Source organism: Rhea americana, unplaced genomic scaffold (genome assembly GCF_003343005.1).
Source record: "Rhea americana isolate MKP2758 unplaced genomic scaffold, rheAme1 scaffold_48, whole genome shotgun sequence".
Taxonomy (NCBI): Eukaryota; Metazoa; Chordata; class Aves; order Rheiformes; family Rheidae; genus Rhea; species Rhea americana.
The window spans coordinates 2,752,664-2,771,526 of NW_028186623.1; the positions used below are offsets into that span (position 1 = coordinate 2,752,664).

The window sequence follows — 18,863 nt, forward strand, 5'->3', positions numbered from 1 at the left end:
CCGTGGTGCTGCCGCCGGCGCTCGGCGCAGCCCTCGCGGCGTTTGGGGCCGCAGGGAAACGCTCCGTAAAATCCGCGCGGGCTCCCCGCGTCTGCCCGTGCTCAGCTCCCTCCGCGCAGCCGGAGGCATCCTGTTGCGCCGGGCTCGAAGCGAGGACGGGAGCAGCAGCGGCTGCCGAAAGCCTCTGCCCAGCCCGAGGTCGCCCCTCGCTCGGAACAATGGCCGCGCTGCCGAGGCTGCTCCGGGCCGCTTCGGTCCTGCTCGTGGTCTGGGGTAGGTGCTTCCATTGCGCGTCGCGGTCAGCCAGGTGCTCCCCCGTAGCTGCAGCTGGCCGTTCGTGCGGCGCTTCTTTAAAGCGCTGCGTTTCCTAGCAAAGGTCCTCTAACGCTAGCTGGAAGCCCAGCCTTAGAAATGGCTTTTAATTTTGTTTACAGGAGGAGAAGGAAATGATATTCATACAGAGTTAATATGAATGTAATGGAGTTAATATGAACAGAGAAAATACATTACTGCTAAGTGATCCTGTGGTAGAAAGTGTGCGCTTTAATATGCATGCAAGTTCTTCAGTGATTCCAGTTCACTGTTGTTTTGAAATTTGTGATGTAGTTTAACATTTGGTTGCTTCGGAGAGGTTGTGCAAACCTTTATGTAGTACATATTAATGCTTGTTTTTCATGCAGTCTATATAAACTAGAGATGATTTTATTGTCATTCCAGTGTTCCTTACAAAATGAAGAAAAGATCGGTTAGTTTTGCAAAAACAGCTACATCTTACATGCATATGTACTTACAGCTCTGTATGTAAATACATGTACGTGCTTAATTTAGCAGGAGTTAAGCATGTTCCAGTGATTTCTTCTTTATTTCTCACAGGAAGCTAGTGCCACCCATGGACTGGCATGGAAAAATTGGAGTTGTATGGAAAAATTGGAATTGGCTCTTTCCAGCATGGGTCCTAGGAAAATACAGTACTTAGGAGTGTGGGTTAATGGTATCTCAAAGGCTGGGGAGGAGGGAGCAGCTAGCAAAGTCAGCATCTTCACAGTGAGCTAAACTCTAAGCAGTGGAGGCAGATTTGGACAGATGTAACCCAGTATTGTTTAGCCCAAGGGACAAATGTCAGCAGGGATTTCATCCGAGATGTTGTGGTGAAGCATTTAGTTTCATAAGAAGTATTCAAGTTCACAGACTACAGTTTTTGCTGTGTTTGGGAGGGCGCTCTTTCACAGTTGCCAGTGTTAGCATTGATCTGATCAGAGGCGTTTTGAACAAGAATGCATGTAAAACCAGTAAGCTGCCCAATTTGCTAGAGGCTAAGCCTCTCGGTTCCTAAATACTCCTTATGAAACCAAGAAGCAGGAAGGGCAGTGAATCCCAACAATTTGTTTTGAACACACTGCCAGGCTAAAACATCGAAGCCTTTTAACTTGGCGCAGAGGCAGAGCTGTTCCTGTGCGTGGATTCTAGGCTTTCTCTAATACGAGACTCCGTAATTGCTCTAACGGGAGCATGCTCAGTATGTGTGTGAGAGAACGAACAATGCCTCTAAAGTAGCATTAATTACTATGGAAAAAATTAAAGTTGTGGCAAAGCAGATGCTGCAGAGGTGAATCTGCATAAAGTGATCACGGTCTGTTAATTATTATGAATTATTTATATCTCAGAGAAGGAAGCTTGGTAAAAATTGACATTTGAGAATCTGTTGTCAGGGGATGCTTAGTAATGAATCAAATGGTTTTTCCCTGGGGATGATGTGATTGTAAATGCTGAGCTGTGGATAACTGATTTCTCTCTGTTTCTGTCTTGCACTTCTCCTCACTTTTCCTCTGTTGCTCCTTTTTCTCCAGCTGGTTTTTGTTCTGCCGTATGCGTTGAAGTTCCCTCAGAGACAGAGGCTGTCCAAGGGACACACATGAAGCTGCTCTGCATCTCTTGCATGAAGAGGGAGGAGGTCACAGCCAGCACCGTGGTGGAGTGGTTCTATAGGCCTGAGGGTGGAAAAGATGAACCTGTATGTATGTTTGGTAGCCGAGCTCTTGCTTTCAAAGGTGTTACTGTGTAACATGGTCCAGCAAACTTTTGCAGGAGAAACCAAAAAGTATTAGCAGAATATAGCTTTGTCTAACCACAGGAGCCCTGATGAAGACTATGCGAAGAGAGACCAAATATGAAAAGAAGCTTTCTGCCACATTTTGATTCAGAGTATAGAAATAACCAGCAGGCTGCTTTCATATCATGGAGAAAGGGACTCCTCCGAGTTCAGCAACATGCTGCAGGTCTCCACAATTTCTGCAGCATTTTTCACCCAAAGGTTCCATAGCACCAGTTTTTGGCAGTAACTAAAGCATCTTTTTCTTCCGTAGCTGATTGGCTAAGCACTGGGGCACCATGCATAGCCATAAGCAAGCTAGCATTTCTTGAGCCAGGGCAACTGGAGCAGATGATCTCTAGAGGTTTCTTCCGATGCCAATTGTTCTATGATTCCTTGCAGGAAGAGCTAGAACCTATTGTTGAGTTCAAAGATTTGGGGTTGCACATATATGAATATGAATTTCCAGGTCCTTTCCTTGAGTAGATGTAGCCTAATTAATAAGGAACTTAAGAAGGGAAACAGAAGTATGGAATGACTCCAGGTGCCATGGGAAAGGCTCACCTCTTGACTTCCAAACCTCCAAACTCTACTTTGGAGATTAAATCAGGTTCCAATAAATCTGCAATAGCAAAATTCACTTCCTTTCACCCCAGAGGAAGCAGTGATATCCTGACTGTGGAATCAAGTGAGTTCTAGATGCACTGCATGAGTGAGGGATCTCTGTGAGTTGCTTTGGATCCCTGTCAGGAAAAGATAAAGTTAGTTTTGAAAGTGAATTAAAATAGCAGCCTTACATACAAGGGGCAACTGCAATTCAAGAAAGAATGGTAAATCTGAGAATCATTCAGTTTGAATGCATACATTTCTTTCTAACTATCATATCTGAGTATCAGAGAATTAGATGAGTGCTTGTGATTCATCGCGATTGGGAAGATGCCAATTAATTCTGCATTATTTGAGAACTAGAGAAACTCTAAGGAGTGAGATGGGAATTCACATTCAGTCACCTGGGTCATGGTTTTGCTGATGGCAATCCAAGGAATGCTAATGCAAATGAGCGAGGGCAAGCAGTTTAATGATGTGGACTGCGGTCAGCTAGAAACTTGCAAGAGATTAGGCCTGCGAATGCCAGTTTCATACTGTCAGATTATTCTGGAACACTTACATTTCAGTTGAACATCCTGTGGCTCACTAAAAATGAATCTTGTCTGTCTCTGAGAAGATGATCTTATGTCCAGTAACTGAAAGGCTGGGAACTAAGACGTGCAAGATTTGAGTTTTATTTCCGTTGCTAATCTTCGGTGCTAACGTCAACCAGTATATTTGCTTTTCTGTGCCTTAGCTTTTCTACTTTCACGATGAGGTAATTCAGTTTTCTGTCTTTCATAAAGCATTCTCAGATTTTCAAGTAAATGATGGTAGACTATGAATACGTGCTATTTCCAAATAGGCCACATCTCAGAACGTACTTGCCAAGTGTGCGTAGCTAGAGGAGAAGGTTGTTCTTGTGTATGCTGTGTTGTTGTCCACGATACGAGTCAGTGATTAATCAGAATGTCCCTTCACATTTTCTCGCAGATCTACGAGTACAGGAAAACTAATCATGAATTTCCGAGCCGCTTCAGTGGTCGGCTACAGTGGAATGGGAGTAAAGACATGCAGGACGTATCCATCACTGTGTTAAACGTGACGCTGAATGATTCGGGTATCTACACCTGCAATATCACCCGGGAGTTTGAGTTTGAGATTCACCGACCTCTCTTCACGAGCTCCAGATTGATTCATCTCACCGTGGTGGAGGAGGGTATGAAGGATTGGCAGAAAGTGTTTTGTGTCTGACTTGCCATAGGTGTCATCATCCAGGCACGTTGCAGGAGAGGGGTGAACGAGCTGCCAGATAATTGTGTCTTTCTTTGCCAACAGCAAACGCTACTCAGGGTTCAAGGGGAAGGCCCTGCGCTTTGTTTTCTGGCTGTGGCCTCACTTCAGGCACTGAGTGGTTCTGTGAGTATGGGAAGGTGTATGCAAGGAAAGCCTGGGCAACATCTAAGAACAGCTAGGCAGGCGCAGAGTGCACGCGGACGTTCCCAGTTTCTCCACTCAGAACCCTCACTTCTCCCCGGCAGCTGTAGGATGCTACAGCACGGCCTCTGCCAAGATAGCCACGGTTTCTCCTTCCTTGCTTCTCCTCCCTCTCTCTTTAAACAAAACTCCCATTTTGATAGCAATCTCTTGCTTCCTTCTCACCCCTAGTTCCTCCATTCATTTGCAGCGCTCCTCTGTTTTTCTGCTCCTTTTGTTCTTCTCTGCTTCAGTGCTGAAATCCTGGCTGCTGAAAACCAGTGGGAATTTTGCTGTTGATGACAGGGAAGGATAAGATTTTTAGCACTCACCTTTTCCTGCTCTGTCTTCCCTTCCTTCCTTTCCTTCTCTGTGTTTTGATTGCTCTCAAATTACTGTTCTCATGGTGGTGCAATACAATCAAGTAACACCAGGGAGTAAAAACTGCAAAGGAAACCGTGAAGATGAGACTGGCTAACAGTGAGCGATCTGTATGAAAGCGTGTTGCAGAGAACGCAAGGCACGTGCAAGCCTCTGTGTGTTCGATTCCTGCAGAAGCATACAGTGGAATTACTGCTGGCATATTGGGTTGGCAGCAGGCCCCCTCTTTTCACCCCTCACAGAGTAGGGGCAGCCTGGTTCTCTGTGGAAAGGCGGGTTAGGAAGTATGACACGAGGGTGGAAAGTTTGAATCTAGCTGCTGTGCTCCTATAGTAAATGATCAAAGATGATTTAATTTTCTTAACAGCTGGAGAAGACTTCACTTCGGTCATCTCTGAAATTATGATGTATATTCTTCTGGTCTTCCTTACGTTGTGGCTACTCATAGAAATGGTCTATTGCTACCGAAAAGTCTCCAAGGCAGAGGAGGCTGCCCAGGAAAATGCGTAAGTGTGAAACCTCCCCCGGTGTGACCTGCTCTCAGAGGGCTCTCCAGATGTCTCAGTCCCAGCTGTACTTCAAGAAGACTGAACTTCGCTATTGCACGTTTCTAGCTGACGTTTGCCATGTCTGAAAGCATCACAAGATTTAGGAGCGCTGAAAGAGGCTGTGCTCTGACAAAGTGAGGGAGAATGCCCCAGGTAGGAAGAGCGGCCCAAGTGTGCAGTATCCCATTAGTGGCCTACTGTGAGCTATGCAGAGATCATTTCGTGGAAGGCTAACTTGCAGAGCTGACTCTAAAGGCTGTGGCATATGCTGCTTTTAAGAAGAGGAAGAGAAGGGTAATTCTCGCTGTTGGCACAGGGGAGAGAGATTCTGATTTCTATACTGTCCCATTTCCATCCATAGATGTGACTTGGGTAAGAGCACTCTCCGTGCCTGGAAAGACGGATGTATGCATAGGATTTCACGCCTGGGGAGGACTCAGTACTGGCTCCTGACATTTTTTAAGACTGTGCCAAGGAGCGGGTCCCTCTTCTATAGGTTTTCACCTTCTGCAGGTGAAATTTGGTACCATAGAGATACTCGCTCATAGGCATTCTGTATGTCTGAAAGGCTAGATGAATCTGAACTGGTTTTTGCACAGTACCACTTGAGGTATATTTTATTTTCCACTTTCCTTCTAACTGCAGGACAGATTACCTTGCGATTCCATCAGAAAACAAGGAGAACTGTGCTGTGCCTGTGGAGGAATAGCACAGAGGAAACAGTGGAGCAAATGGCAACAAGGTAGGTGATGAATGAGCAGTCAACTGCTGCTTGTGTCCGTCAAGCCTTCAGCCTTTCTGTAGCGTGTTTGGGGGTGGGAGGTGCTGGTGAAGTGATAGAGGGGGGATTTCTGGAGTCCGGCTCTGCTTCTTCTCCGAACTTAACCAGTCACCTTAAAAGCAATTCAGATATCGTTAGATGATGGGTGTAATCAGATTACTTTAAAACCTTAACAAACACACACGCTTGCTTTCAGGCCATGATGTAATACTCCTTGGCCCATTCCTGTGTATTTGGGAATAGTCACTCTCCCCTCCATGCAGATGGGGAGCTGTATTTGGGAGGCATATGAAAGCACTGTCTCCAAAGGAGGTGTCTGCTGGGAAGTACTTTGTGTGCAAAAGACCAAAATCCAGATGATCTTCTCATTTCTTATCAGTTAGTATGCTAATTATGTATCATGATCGTCACTTCAGTAAGATCAAATGACTCATGCTCAGAGTGCGATTCTCTCACTTGCAGGGGCTCTGAAGACAGAAGGACCACATCATGCCAGCCAGGTTTGGGAGAACTCTGTGCCGTCAGGAGGAAATGCGGGGAAGCGTAAAGTCTCTTCCATTTGCCTTGGACGCTGTACAGCCTTCACTTTGGCCTCATGACTCCATTTTGAGCTGTCAGTGCATTCGGTAAAGGACTCTCCTTTCAAGCACGCGGAGCAAAGCACACAGGGACATGGGCAGCACAGCTCCTTCCCGAGTTTCAGTCCCATCATCGTGTTAACAGCTTTGTAAATATCAGCGTCGTTCCCTAGCTGCTGTGATCACCACCACCTGTTTTTGCAAATCTCTTCATTCTCCACTGCAGAGGTAAAGGGTGCCTCACCTTGCTCTGACCCACAGGACTGGAAGCAAGGTCATTTTTTGGTGATGCTCCATTTGTTACAACCCGAGCAGTTGCTATAGGTGTTGAAGAAGAAGACTTTAATTAACTAGTTACTGCTCAGTGGGTTGCTGTGGACTTCAGGCTGCCAGTGCAGGTATAGAGAGTGGCATGAGGGCTATAATGCATTAGAATTGTTGAAAATGGTAACAGGAAGGATAAGTCCATGTGCGAAGTTCAGACTTGCTTTTCAAGGAGAGAACTGAGAATTTAAATCCTTAATCTGAATTCTAATTTGGGAAGCTATACGATGTAAGTATAAGAATCCCTTACATGCTCCCTTTCCTTTAACAAGCATCAAAATTCTTACTTCCTCCCATTTGCCTTGTGTGGCAGATTTACTCCTCAAGCACACAGAGACCCTAGTGATGGGAATAACCTGTGGAGTGGTGTTCTGTGACAGCAGGCAAGTGAGGTGGGACAGGGTATGCAGTGAACCTGTCTATGGGGAGAACCTTGGAAGGAGGACAGCCTGATGCAAATAGGCAAGCAGATTAAATAAGCTGCATAGTCCTCAGAGGAAAACGACAGGTAACTTTGTAGACCATAGCACTTTTTTAAAATTGTGGTAGTGTTTTTGTACCATAGTGTAGCACCACCTAGAGGCATAAGTAGGAAATTCTTATTCTTTAGTAGTAACTATTTCTTGTGGTAATTAGTCCGTAGTTTGAATAGTCACTGTTCATCTGAAATGACCCACTACTGCACAGGAATTATGCTGTACCTTCTGTGTTTCCTATACAAACTTGCATTCTAAATTTCATCAGATAAGGCAGAGTAAAATTTGTTTTTTGGCCTGTATAGACAACAAATAAGTAAATTTGTGGAGCTCAACAACTAGGATTATGTGAAAAAAAAAAACAGGCAGGAGCATTGGCTTGGAGTGGAACTGGACCTTAATACAGAATGGGAGGTGGTTGAGTTTTTTTATACAGTACAAGTTCTTGCATACCTGCTGCAATGGAGCCTGTGCTGCTTGCAAGCCTTTGAAAATTTTGCTACACTGATTGCTTCTACATGGTTGTAAAATGCTTGTGACTCAAGGCATGCTTCCCACGTATGGAATTCCTCTGCTTTGTTCTGCTGTAGTTTATATGTTCCTAAAATTGCAGAAATTGCGGAAATCTGCGTACTGGTTCCTCAAAACCTAACATCCAAAAGGGGGAAAAATTAATTCTGCTGAGTGTCTTCTCTTTCCCTAGGCCAACTTAGACTAGGCCTCAGGGCAAATTGGGGCATACTCCCAACTCTAGATCCACAGCAGCAGAGGAGGGAGTAGATGGTAAATCCAGGGATTCCATCGCTGACCTGATGCCCAGGGTGATTTTTAGGTAAGGTCACATAATCTCTTTCCTACTTTTGCTCTGCTCCCTCTCAGTCCTGGTGAAATACTGATAACCTTCTGATGTTGTAACACTGAGTTAATTGAAAACTTCTCGAGCGCTACCTCAGGAGGTAAAGAAGAGCTGTCCTTTAGTACTGCTCCTTCTAATAGTTTACACACAGCTTCTCAGGATGTCTTTATGGACGCATCTGTCATTTACCCACATCCTTCAGAGATGTGACTGACCCCCTGTTTTCTAGGTAGGGGAAACTGTGTGTAAATTTTGCTCAAGACTTTCACAGGAAAAAAAAAATGGAACCATCCAAGGGCAGTGTTAAAGGCAGGCTTTGTCCTGGAAGAGATGGTCCTGGTCGGTACCTGGAAAGAGTGTCTCTGTGTATTTGGAAACGACAGAAGAGACTTCAGAACAGGCAAGACAATAAAAACAACAAAGCACTCAAAGCACTCGTGAGTCATGCTGTTTGTTTGATAGTTTTTTTTTTAATTTATACCGTACTTCTGTTGTACTAGCTACTTTACAGTAAGTTTTGGCTGTGTAGCCTTTATAATTCCTAGGTTCTAGCAGGTAAGTTTCATTATCATTTTATCACACTTTGCGCACAGCGCAAAGTTTATGACAGTTAGACAACTCCTAAAACAGAACCACAGTTCCTCCCCCACCCCCCTGAAGTTCACGTTAGCACTACAGGCTGTGTCGGTCTTGGCCAGCAGCACCTGCCCTTCCTCGGCTCTGGTGATGTGACCGAGAAGGGAAGCGCACGCTTAGGGGTGATTTAGGACCCCTTCCCTATCCTTGCTGACATGAGATGATCCTTGTTAATTTGAGATTACGCACAGCAGTTGGCATTGTAAAATCCAGGGCCTCGGGTGGGGAGAGCACGCTCTGGGTTTTTAGCAGCTTTATCCAGCCCTAGAGCCCTAGATGAGGGATGAACTGCAGGAAGAATGACAACGTCCTGGAAGCACCACAGCCCCACGATGCCAAGCCCGGGCAGTTGTAACCATGTATGCCGCAACGTTCTGCTGCTCCTCCTTCCCCTCCGAGCTCCTCGAGCCAAGAGCCAGGTTAGTGCTTCCGTATGTGCTATTACAAGGGAGGTGGGATTCCGAGGACACAAACTACGTGCACGCGGCACAAGCTCTACCACTCTGCTGGGTAACGTCGCCATTTCCCAGCAGCCACTCTCCCAAATTCTAGTGCCACTGGGGCAGTTTGGGACACTAAGACATGACCAAGTGGCTCTAGACCCTGAGCTGCGCGTTTGTTTTCACCTCTAATCAGCTCAGAGCTCGGGTCGGGGAAGGTGGCCATTTACGTTAGCAATGGAATTGGCCTAAATGAGTGAGGTAACAGAAACGGCCAGAGGATATTCCTCCCTGAGCCATGTGCAAATGTTAATTCCTTCAGCAGAAGGAAGTCCTTTTCTTACTGAAAAAACAAAACACATTCACTTAAGGAGCGTACAGACTGCAGAGAGGAAAGGCAAGCGGGGACAGCACCGCATCAGTCCACCGATGACAACGGGCATGATTGTCCGGCAGCGAGGGGGAGAGGGGAGAGCCACAGCCCACGCCGCAACGTGCGCGCGGGAAAGGAGGGCCTGGGACAGCATGTATCCGTGCTAACAGCAAAGCCCATGCTCTCTGGCTAGGTACGGGAATAACCTCTATCAACAGTTGATCCAAGACTTGAGATCAGTGTTATTTGGCCAGTGTGCACATTTAGAAAATAGTAATATGGCACAGAGAGACTTGGGCTGTAGAAACTGCAAAGCATAGAGAGATCAAAGCATGGCAGGCAGCGGGAATGGGCCAAAGGGTCAGCACAGCCACATCTTGCGAACTAGGTTGCCACATATGGTTTGTGAGCCACTTACCTCAGATGCTTTGGTTTAAGAGTCTCTATTTGGACTATAGTTTAAGCAAGCCCCTGCAGGGTCTTTTAACCAGCGCCGAGACCTTTTGAAAAGTCTGAGACAAAAGTCCACAACCATGCCACAGAATTTCTCAATGGTAGAAAGCCTGGCAAAGATCCTGTTGGAACGAACTCTTTGGATTTCAGCAGGTAACTCGGAAAGCATGGTTTTGCCAAGAACTGCCGGGTGGTAGCAGCGGCCTTGGCAAATGCAACAGAATCACCCCCTTGAGCCAGTCCCTTCCTTCCCTAGCCAGCAGTGCTACAAGCTGCAAGCGTTGTTGCTTTAAAGCTTCTGTTACCGACTGTACTTTTCACCTATAGCACACTGGGGAATTGGAAAATTCCACCTTTAAATTAGCAAGCAGCCTGCTTCTGTCCTGGTTAGGGGAAAAGAAACACTGAAAGACTACTTGGTCATATCTTGGAAAATGGCTCGTTCAATACATTTCCTGCCTGGGAAGAATCATGGAAACACTATAAGGACATTGGGTGGAGGACTACTCTGAGGCCATAATCTCTAGAGTGATGGCAGAGCAGGACTCGACATGTTTGCCACAAGCTACAAAAGCACCCCTCAGGGAAGACTGGGCCACACTGCAGACAGAGCCTCTTCCCAGATCACTGCAGCAGTCTGGAGACTCTGTATGCTTTGGTAGTAGCGGTCACAGATGGGTTTTTCAAATACACTGTTGTATGTGCTGGCTTTATGCTGTGCCCATATAAATAAACCCTAAGGATGAGGAGTCACAAAAGTCTTCCCACTTCTCACAGCATAAAAAGACCCATCTAACTAAGTGGGAGCATGTTTACTCCCCTGAAACATCTGCCACTAACCTCTATTTTGAAGCTCGTTTGTCAAGAGCAGTGCTGGTCTTTGGGATTATCTCCATCACGCTCGCCTAGTGCTGCATGGTGTGAAAGATGGAAACTGCCCTCTCTGTCTCCTTTCTGTTCAGGTGCCTCTGGATCACTGAAAGGTGATGGAAATGCAATTCTGAGAAGGAAGAGCTGCTGGGGAGAGTACTACAGGCTACACAGCACAGAAGCTAAGTGTTCACCAGAACCTGCGTGTATGTGCTCCTTTTTGGTTAGCATTTCTGACACGCAGAAAGCCAGACAACGAAGTCTGCAAGTGTGTCCACTGCTCAGCCTTGAAGCTGGGCAGGCTTCCCTGTCACCTTTGTAGCTGCACAGAAATCACTGCAGAGCCTAGCCAAAAGGTCTCACTGAGCACCTGGACCAAAAAGTGTCTCTAGCCACTATTAGGAAAAAAAAAAAAGAAAAAGAAGAAAAGAAAAAAAAAAAGAAAAAAAACAAGCCCTCCACCTTCCCATATAAAGAAGGCAGAAAAAAACCATACTGGATATGCTACACGGCTTAGTGCTGTAGTCTAAAGTAGCTAAGTAGGCTAAACTCTGTGCCATCTACACATATAGGAGCTTCTGCAACTAACGGGGTCTGATGCGAGAAGAGCGCAGCCTGGCCCGTGAGACTTTCTCAGAAGGGATACGGCAAGGCAGGTGTCATTATTTCAGAGCAGCTTTCAACTTTTACTGCTGTAAGTTGAGCACAGTATCGCACTTTGAACTACTGCCTCTTTCAGCGTAGGTCATTATAATAAAGACGTATCTCTTGGGTTTCTCTTTATTAGAAAGAGCTGAAGTAGATAAATGGGGTCAGGTGGTCAAAAGCAGTCTGCGGGTATGGCTGAGTATAAGCTGTGTGTAAATACATAGTCTACATCAGCAGCATACCTGAGAGACACTGGGGGAGAGCAAAGCTATGTTACTTCTTTTCTCCTCTCTTAAAGGATTTATGGATAATTTAATATCAGTTAATATCAATTAATACCATAATTCTGTGGATGACACATGCATTGGATTATTAGCTCTTTTCTGAATAAACACCCCCAAAGTATGGTTGTCCAATTAATTAATAACTGAGCTACTATTCTTTCCATTGCAGGTTCCTCTCTCTCTCTCCTACAAGGAATGCGCAGACACAGCAATGCCCCTGTCTTGGGCACATGTTTCTGATCTTGCCACCTGAAATAATGGAAGCCCTTCATCTTTCCCAGAGTCTACATGCAGATTCTGCACTAGATACATTTAGTATCTATTTTATGATATGCATTACTGCATAGCTGTTACCAGGTCTCAAATTCAATTTGAGCTTGTCCCAGATGGCATAACCCAAAGCACCTCTTTTAAAGTAAGCAGTACAAGGCCAACAGTTACTGGAAATAAGATTGTATGAAGCTGGGATTAATAAGTATGTTGTCCTCCTGTATAAGCTGGTGAGATATACAAACCAGGAAGTCAGAACATGCAACAACTTTTGCCTTCTCTCTTCCCCCTGCTCTCAGTAAGTAGTATGGTATTTGGCAAGAATTAGGTTACCAGCTGTTGGCATTGATTTGTATGTATTACATTTGGCTGAAGAAATGCCTTCTAAAACATGTATTTTGTAGTTGTTACGTTTCTGCAAATTAAAACCTAGCTACGCTCACCTGGCAGACTACCAGTGGCAGAAGGATCAGATGGAGGACCTGGCAGGGGAAGTGTGTTTGCGAGGCGCAATGAACTATCATCCACGGTGGGATTTCTGGCACAGGTGAGCAATGCAGGCAAGTAAAGAAGTGAAACCCTGTCAATGAAAGCCAAGCTATCATTTGGCTATGATTGCTTAGGGAAGGCAAAAATACCCCCCTCCTGCAACATTACTCAGGTTGTTCAGTCTTGCTCCTAGAAAGCATTACTAATTTATTCAGGAAATTTAACCATAAAGCGAAAGGGCCGACATTTTCCATGGATGCAGAAGGAATTACTCTGTCCAACAGAACTGAACTGCAGTAGGAGGTATTTTCTATCTCAGCTCTCTGGAAGAGGGCATCCAGACAAAAACCTTGCTGTGGTTTTGGTTAAGACCTCACATCTAGAAAAGAGGAAGGTGGGCAGGAAAGGATTTTTCTATACTGAGCAATTATGGAAGTGAATAATGAGGAAACGAGACTCTTTCTCAGTTAGCGGGGCACGTAGTAGCGGGGAGTCGGTGCCCTCCCGTCCCAAGACTAGCAGCAGAAGGCTCTTCCCAGGCACTAGGAGCTCAGTTTCACTGTACAGTGGCCATTTCAGCAGCCTCACTGGAAAAAGCCAGGGAGTAGTACAGTAGTCAGCAGCATTAAATTAAATAAATAGTCATAAATACAAGTTACAACTCCCTAGTTTCCCAGGCATGCATTTGGCAGTTGTACCTTGACTTTCCCACTCTTAAATGTCTTCTCGACAACCTGTCTTTATCTTCACTCCTTCAAATGTGAGTCTTCCCTGGGACACGTTGTGGTTAGCATTTGATCGTGACACTTGGCTACTTTGGGAGAAATCACTGAGTTACCCCTACCAACAGCACCTCTCCCTGGTCAGGCTATGTGAACAAGAGACTCTCTGATTCAGGGACCAGTTACTCACCCTTTTGTCCCCTGCTCTTTCAGTGCCCGTGGGAACTAGAGACAACGGACAAGCTAGAACTGCACCATTTGCGTACAGGAGACAGCCAGCGGACTCCTCCTGCTGAATCCAGGTGTTGAACAAGGTGGAGACTGAGGGCCTCGCACAGCAGCTAATCTACCTGGCTCGGTAAGATGAGAAAGCATTTATTAATTACTCGGGCACCCTGCATCCCACCCACTCGCAATGGTGTTGGTACACTCCACAGCATAGCTTCTCTGCCCTTCTCCCTTATTTGGCTGCTGATGGGAGTTTGAAATTATCCTCCAGAACAAGCAAAAGTGCATATTGCCTTTGTAATGCATCTCTAGGACCTGACCTGCTTACAGTGCAAAGGCTTCAGTATCCAGCTGATAGGAGTTGCCTCACACTGCGCACATTTGTTCAGATCTGCCCTGCACCCGCTGAGTCCTTTGTTTTCTTTTGGTCCCTGTAACTTCTTCTGGACTGATGGATAGATGCCGTAGATGTAACTCATTAAGTATTCACCACGAAGAAGGCTAGGAGGTATGTCTGAAATGGTGTTGCTGACCAGGGGCAAGAGGAAAGCAGTTCTGTGGAGTTCCTTAGCTCTCCCACCCCACACCCTGCTAAAGCACATGGTTTGGTGGAAAGGAGGGCTTGCAAATAATACTAATTTTGGTTTTGTTTTTAAGTTGGAGCACTCCTGCTGTCGTGGGAAGTCACACAGGTGGCTCTTTCAGCACCAATGTCGATCTTGAGCACAGGGATGACTTAATGTCAGGGACTCAAGCACATGGAAAGCAGAGAACCACAGAAAACATAAAGGGGACACTGTCAAAGGAAATCGAAGTGTGCTGTCTGTGGTGGGCTTTCCTCCATCTGAGCACCAGGTAGGCAGGTACCCCCCTTCCCCACCATCTTCCTGGCTATTAATGCAGTACCAATAACAGGAGTAAACACATCAGTGCTTGGAGAAAGTGTTTCAGCTCGTTTACATGCTGTACTTTGCTCTCTGAACCAGGCTGGCTAGCACGACAGCAAATTGCATTTCTGCTCCAGGAGACGTAGGAGGTGATTGCCAATGAGACCTGCTGTCTACAGACCTAGAGCCATTCTTTCTGAGGCCTCCTCTCCAAATGCTGAATAGTTCCATAAGGGATTGATGGTGATTGCCAAAACCTCTCTGCCCTGAAGCCAGCAAGGTAAGATATTCATGAGACAGTGTCCCCTTTATACATAGGCATTACATAGTTAGTCAGGGACCCTCATGCGCAGGGACGAGGGGAGGGACACTCACTCTGATGCTTCCCTTTGAAACAAACAACAACAAAACAGCCAGACAGACAAACAGCCAGGAATATACAGAAGAGTGGTGCAAGGGCCCAGGGGAGCTCACTTCGGTGAGCCCCTAAGCGCACCTCAGTGCTGGGAGAGCCCAGCCCCCCCGCCACACACACACCACACTACCCCAGAGACACTCCATTTCAGCCAGTGTTGGAGGTCAATCCTTCCTCTCGATACATAGGCTTTTTTTTCTCTTAAAATCTGTATATAATATATATATTTATATTCTGTATATATATATTTTTATATATATATATTTATATATCCTATATACACATATTGCACACCGTCCTCTGGCCTCCTGCATTCCTGCCTGTTAGTGGAAACGTTTCCGTTTCTCCTCTGGATCTGACCCGAAGTCCCGGGACCCGATGCCATTCTGAAGGTTTATTAGCGAGTCCTTCATCTGCAAGACAAGAAACATCTCCCACGTTTTGCTACTCTAAATCCAAGAGGTGAGAGAGCTTTGGGGTTTTTCTTCAGCTCCCCCCCGCCATGCCTTTCAGCTGCCTCTTCGTTCCATACAGAGTACTTAAATTATATTCATCTGTTTTTTTGACACTGATACCTCAGGGCTGGGATGTGCCAGTAGAGAAATGGGGACTGACAAGGGAGCCAGTGAGAGACCATTTTCCAAAATGACCAGGAAGCGGCTAGCAGAATGAGGTGCAAGGTGAGTTGCTCTGTCCATACTGCAGAGCACTCTTCCTTCTCAAGCAGGCTGGTGTACATCTGGCTCTTTGGCAACGGGTGCTGAAACTGCTGACTTTGTGGTATTAAGCGTCCGTGCACAGCATGTCCCCTCGGTTCTCACAAGCTGCATGAGAACCCAGGCTGGAAGGGGAAAGATTCTGCATTCCAAACAGGGATTGACAAGGTCTCTGCAGACCCCACTGGGATGCCGGAGACTAGATGCAAGGTGTGGTGTCTAATCTAAGGTTTTGGCTGCACAGACCTCTCTTCTTGGCTTGCCTGGACTTAAGAGATGAAAGAGAAGCTGTGGCAGCCTATGACTAGCACTTGGGACCTCCTGCACACACCGATGTCAGAAGAAGCCTCTAAAGGGAGATGGGAGCAGTGATCTACTTCACTGGCTACAGTGGCATTAGGTAAGGCTGGAGGATTGCAAGCAGGCAGCTAAGAGGACATGGTGCCCATCTAGTCACAGCACTAACGGGCCAGAATGGTATGCTCACCTGGTCTAGAAGCATCACCGAAGATTTGATGATCTCACGCCATTTCTGTAGCTCTGAGTCATGATACTTCTGCTGAGATTCTAGTAACTGGGCCCATTCTGTCTGGGATTGGGGTAACCTGTCAGGCAGAATATGAGCGAGAGTGAATCTGGGAAAATTAAGGTCAAGGTGGGCAAGGCAGATTGTGTTGGTTTCTGTCCAGTCTCTCCACCTATGAGGCAGTTTCTCTCCGAATGTGCTTTGTATTTTCCTAAATTGGATACGCTAATGTTACTCTGTTAACCACAGTAATAATAAAGGAAGAAAGACTTGCATTTGCAGAAGTGCCCTACTATAGTTAGAGCTGAATGGCCAGTTTTCTGGGGGAAACCTGAGTACAGAAGGCAGTGCATGCTCGTTGCCTGGGACGCGTGTGTTCTCCAAGAGGGAAGTGCTTACATGGACGTTATACTCTTGGACAGATTGCCAGGTACTGCTTCTGTGGTTGTGTTTTTCTAGATATGCTGCATTAGCCTTTTTAGTACAAGGCTTGCTCTTTGTCCTGAAGCACAGCAGCACCAGACCTCTTTTGCAATGGTAGGTAAGTAAGTGTGGGCACAAGGCCGAAACAGTCCCCCAGGACAGGGCTGGAGGCTTCTGATTGGAGCAGGTTCAGGGCAGACACCAGCCCTGAGCCACCGAAGGGGAGGCGGCTGCGACTGGCTGCCTGCAGCTGCCGCTCAGGAGCATGTGATGATGGGGCTCAGGCACTTGCCAGCTCTGTGCCTGACGAGCGGGTGGATCGTGGCTGGGCCAAGGCCAGGATAAAGCTCAGCCGAGCAGAGCGAAGTCTGAGAGTGAGGAGCGTAGTCAAGGCAGTTGGCAGTGACTGAGGCCAGCACAGGCTGTCTACCTTGGAAGGTAAGTTGAATGTAGCTTCTCTTCTCCTTACTGGTCTGAACTGGTGCCTTTGTGGGCCCTCAGCTTCTCCCATGAGGCATTGCTAAGATTGCTTTGCCTTCTGCTTAGAGTCACAGCAGAGGACAGGCTGTCTTCCTTGGTTAGTAAGTATGCTGAATGTTCTCCTTTTGCTAGCCTGAAGCAGGTGCCCTGCAGCTTCTCATAAAAGGCTGCAATACTAATTAACTGCATTACCTGTTGCTAAGATAAGTAAATCTCTCCTATGCCTGCTTAGGTACCTGAGTCCCTCCTCTCTTGTGCATTGCCCATCTTACACAAGGAGACACTGCTTACTTCCTCAAGAATTATATAGTCCTGGTCTTCAGCCTCCTATACTGGAGTCTGAGTAGAGCTTCTAAAGCTACCCTTCCTGTGGGAGTTCTTATATTAGTAAGAGCTCCCCAAACTAACCTCTCTGGTAGGTAAGTTGTTCTTTTTCTTCCTAGCAATTAATACTCTACTTTGTTCCCTCTTACCTCAGGAGGAGGAGGAGGGCAGAGAACCAGTGTGCTCTGCCGTGCCTTCCTGCCGTCGCCAACTGCCGCGCTAACTGCCTTGACTACGCTGCTCGTCGCTACGCTCCTTGCGTCGCTCTGCCCGGCTGAGCTTTATCCTGGCCATGGCCCGGCCAAGATCCACCCACTCATCGGGCACAGGGCTGGCACCTGCCTGGGCCCCGTCACATGCCTCTGAGTGGCAGCCGCAGGCAGCCAGTCGCAGCCACCTCCCCATCAGTGGCTGAGTGCTGGCACCTGTCTGACTCACTCAGCATCCTCCGGCCCTGGGATTTGCTACATAATAGATAATGTTAAATATAACAGAGTAAAAAACACAACAATAAAACAATGGATTCAGTCACAAGGGTGGGAATTCTGGTCCTTTTAAAAAATAGCGCTCTACTACTAATAAAGACTGCCTTCCTTGTCCAGCTGTAGACGCAACACATTGAGAACTGGTGGTACTTAGTTTGGGGGAACACTGAGTGCCCCTCTCCACACTGAATCTGACTGTCATTGGAACCAGAGATGAAGAAAATGTGGAGCCTTAAACCGCTTCTTAGCATGCCCAGCCTTGGATCCCAGCAGCTGGTTCTGGTCTCTCGCAGGGCAGGGTGGGGTGCAGCACCTATTTCTGCAGCCTCTCTGCAATTGCTGTCGCAAAACGATGAGGTTACCTTTGCAAGGGAATACTATAACTAACTCCAGTACATGCACATTACAAGAAGCATACAAACACTGTATGAGCCCTACACTAACACTATAGTAGCAGCCTAAATACCAAGAGTATAGAGAGGCTATTAGGGAAAAGAGCAAGCCCTCCCTGAAAAGGAGAAATGGGAAAGCCCATAACAGGAGGCAGGTCCTGTCAGAAAAAGACAGACATCTCTGAAGAGCGTGTCACCAAGATGTCTAAAGACAAAGCAAAAAGCTAGCGAGGAGAGCTCTGCGACCATACAAAAATACTGCCGGGGCGGATGGGGACATCATAAACAAACACCTTACAAAAAGGGGGCTTTATGTTCCCCACCTTAACTGCTAAGAATAGTGACTCAAAGCAGGAAAGCAGGCTTATCCAGCAGTCTGTGTACAGAAAGCACTCACCTAAAATGTGGGAGGGGACTCGTAACACAGAACTGCTGGCCCATGTTACAAACAAACAAACAACAACATCAAGCCACCAGTGTAAGTTAAGTGCCATCTGCAGAAAGGGTCTGGAGGGCATCCTGGGAAACAGCAACTGGAAAAAAAGCAGTCTTTGACCTTAGACAAGACGGGAGAGTCTATAATAAAGACTGATCCCAAGAATAAACTCGGGCCGGTTGGACGCAGTCAACATGCCTTCTGCAAAGAACAACATGGAAGCCCTGCTTCACTGCCTAGAGGCCTGCGCACATGTCAGTAAGCACATA

The 18,863-nt window shown here is 46.6% G+C and overlaps 2 protein-coding genes across 9 annotated transcripts in view; one reads left to right on the forward strand and one right to left on the reverse strand.

The window, feature by feature from the left end:
* The window catches only part of SCN3B (sodium voltage-gated channel beta subunit 3), a 13,879-nt gene extending 5,362 nt beyond the window's left edge, over positions 1 to 8,517 (forward strand). Inside the window, exons 1-6 of one of the 2 annotated variants that reach the window (XM_085316803.1) lie at positions 122 to 273; positions 1,848 to 2,011; positions 3,671 to 3,896; positions 4,902 to 5,040; positions 5,728 to 5,824; positions 6,326 to 8,517. In XM_085316803.1, coding sequence (XP_085172929.1) covers positions 219 to 273; positions 1,848 to 2,011; positions 3,671 to 3,896; positions 4,902 to 5,040; positions 5,728 to 5,791 — 648 coding nt within the window. In that variant the 5' untranslated portion in view covers positions 122 to 218 and the 3' untranslated portion in view covers positions 5,792 to 5,824; positions 6,326 to 8,517. Of the gene's footprint in view, positions 1 to 121; positions 274 to 1,847; positions 2,012 to 3,670; positions 3,897 to 4,901; positions 5,041 to 5,727; positions 5,825 to 6,325 lie in introns of those variants that run through there. The other variant, XM_085316801.1, reaches the window with a different exon arrangement.
* A 32-nt stretch (positions 8,518 to 8,549) lies between these two features.
* The window catches only part of GRAMD1B (GRAM domain containing 1B), a 68,165-nt gene continuing 57,851 nt past the window's right edge, over positions 8,550 to 18,863 (reverse strand). For 6 of the 7 annotated variants that reach the window (XM_085316809.1, XM_085316808.1, XM_085316807.1 and 3 more), the window contains 2 exons: positions 16,016 to 16,133; positions 8,550 to 15,225 (listed from right to left, as the gene is read on the reverse strand). In XM_085316809.1, coding sequence (XP_085172935.1) covers positions 15,136 to 15,225; positions 16,016 to 16,133 — 208 coding nt within the window. In that variant the 3' untranslated portion in view covers positions 8,550 to 15,135. The remainder of the gene's footprint in view (positions 15,226 to 16,015; positions 16,134 to 18,863) is intronic. The other variant, XM_085316805.1, reaches the window with a different exon arrangement.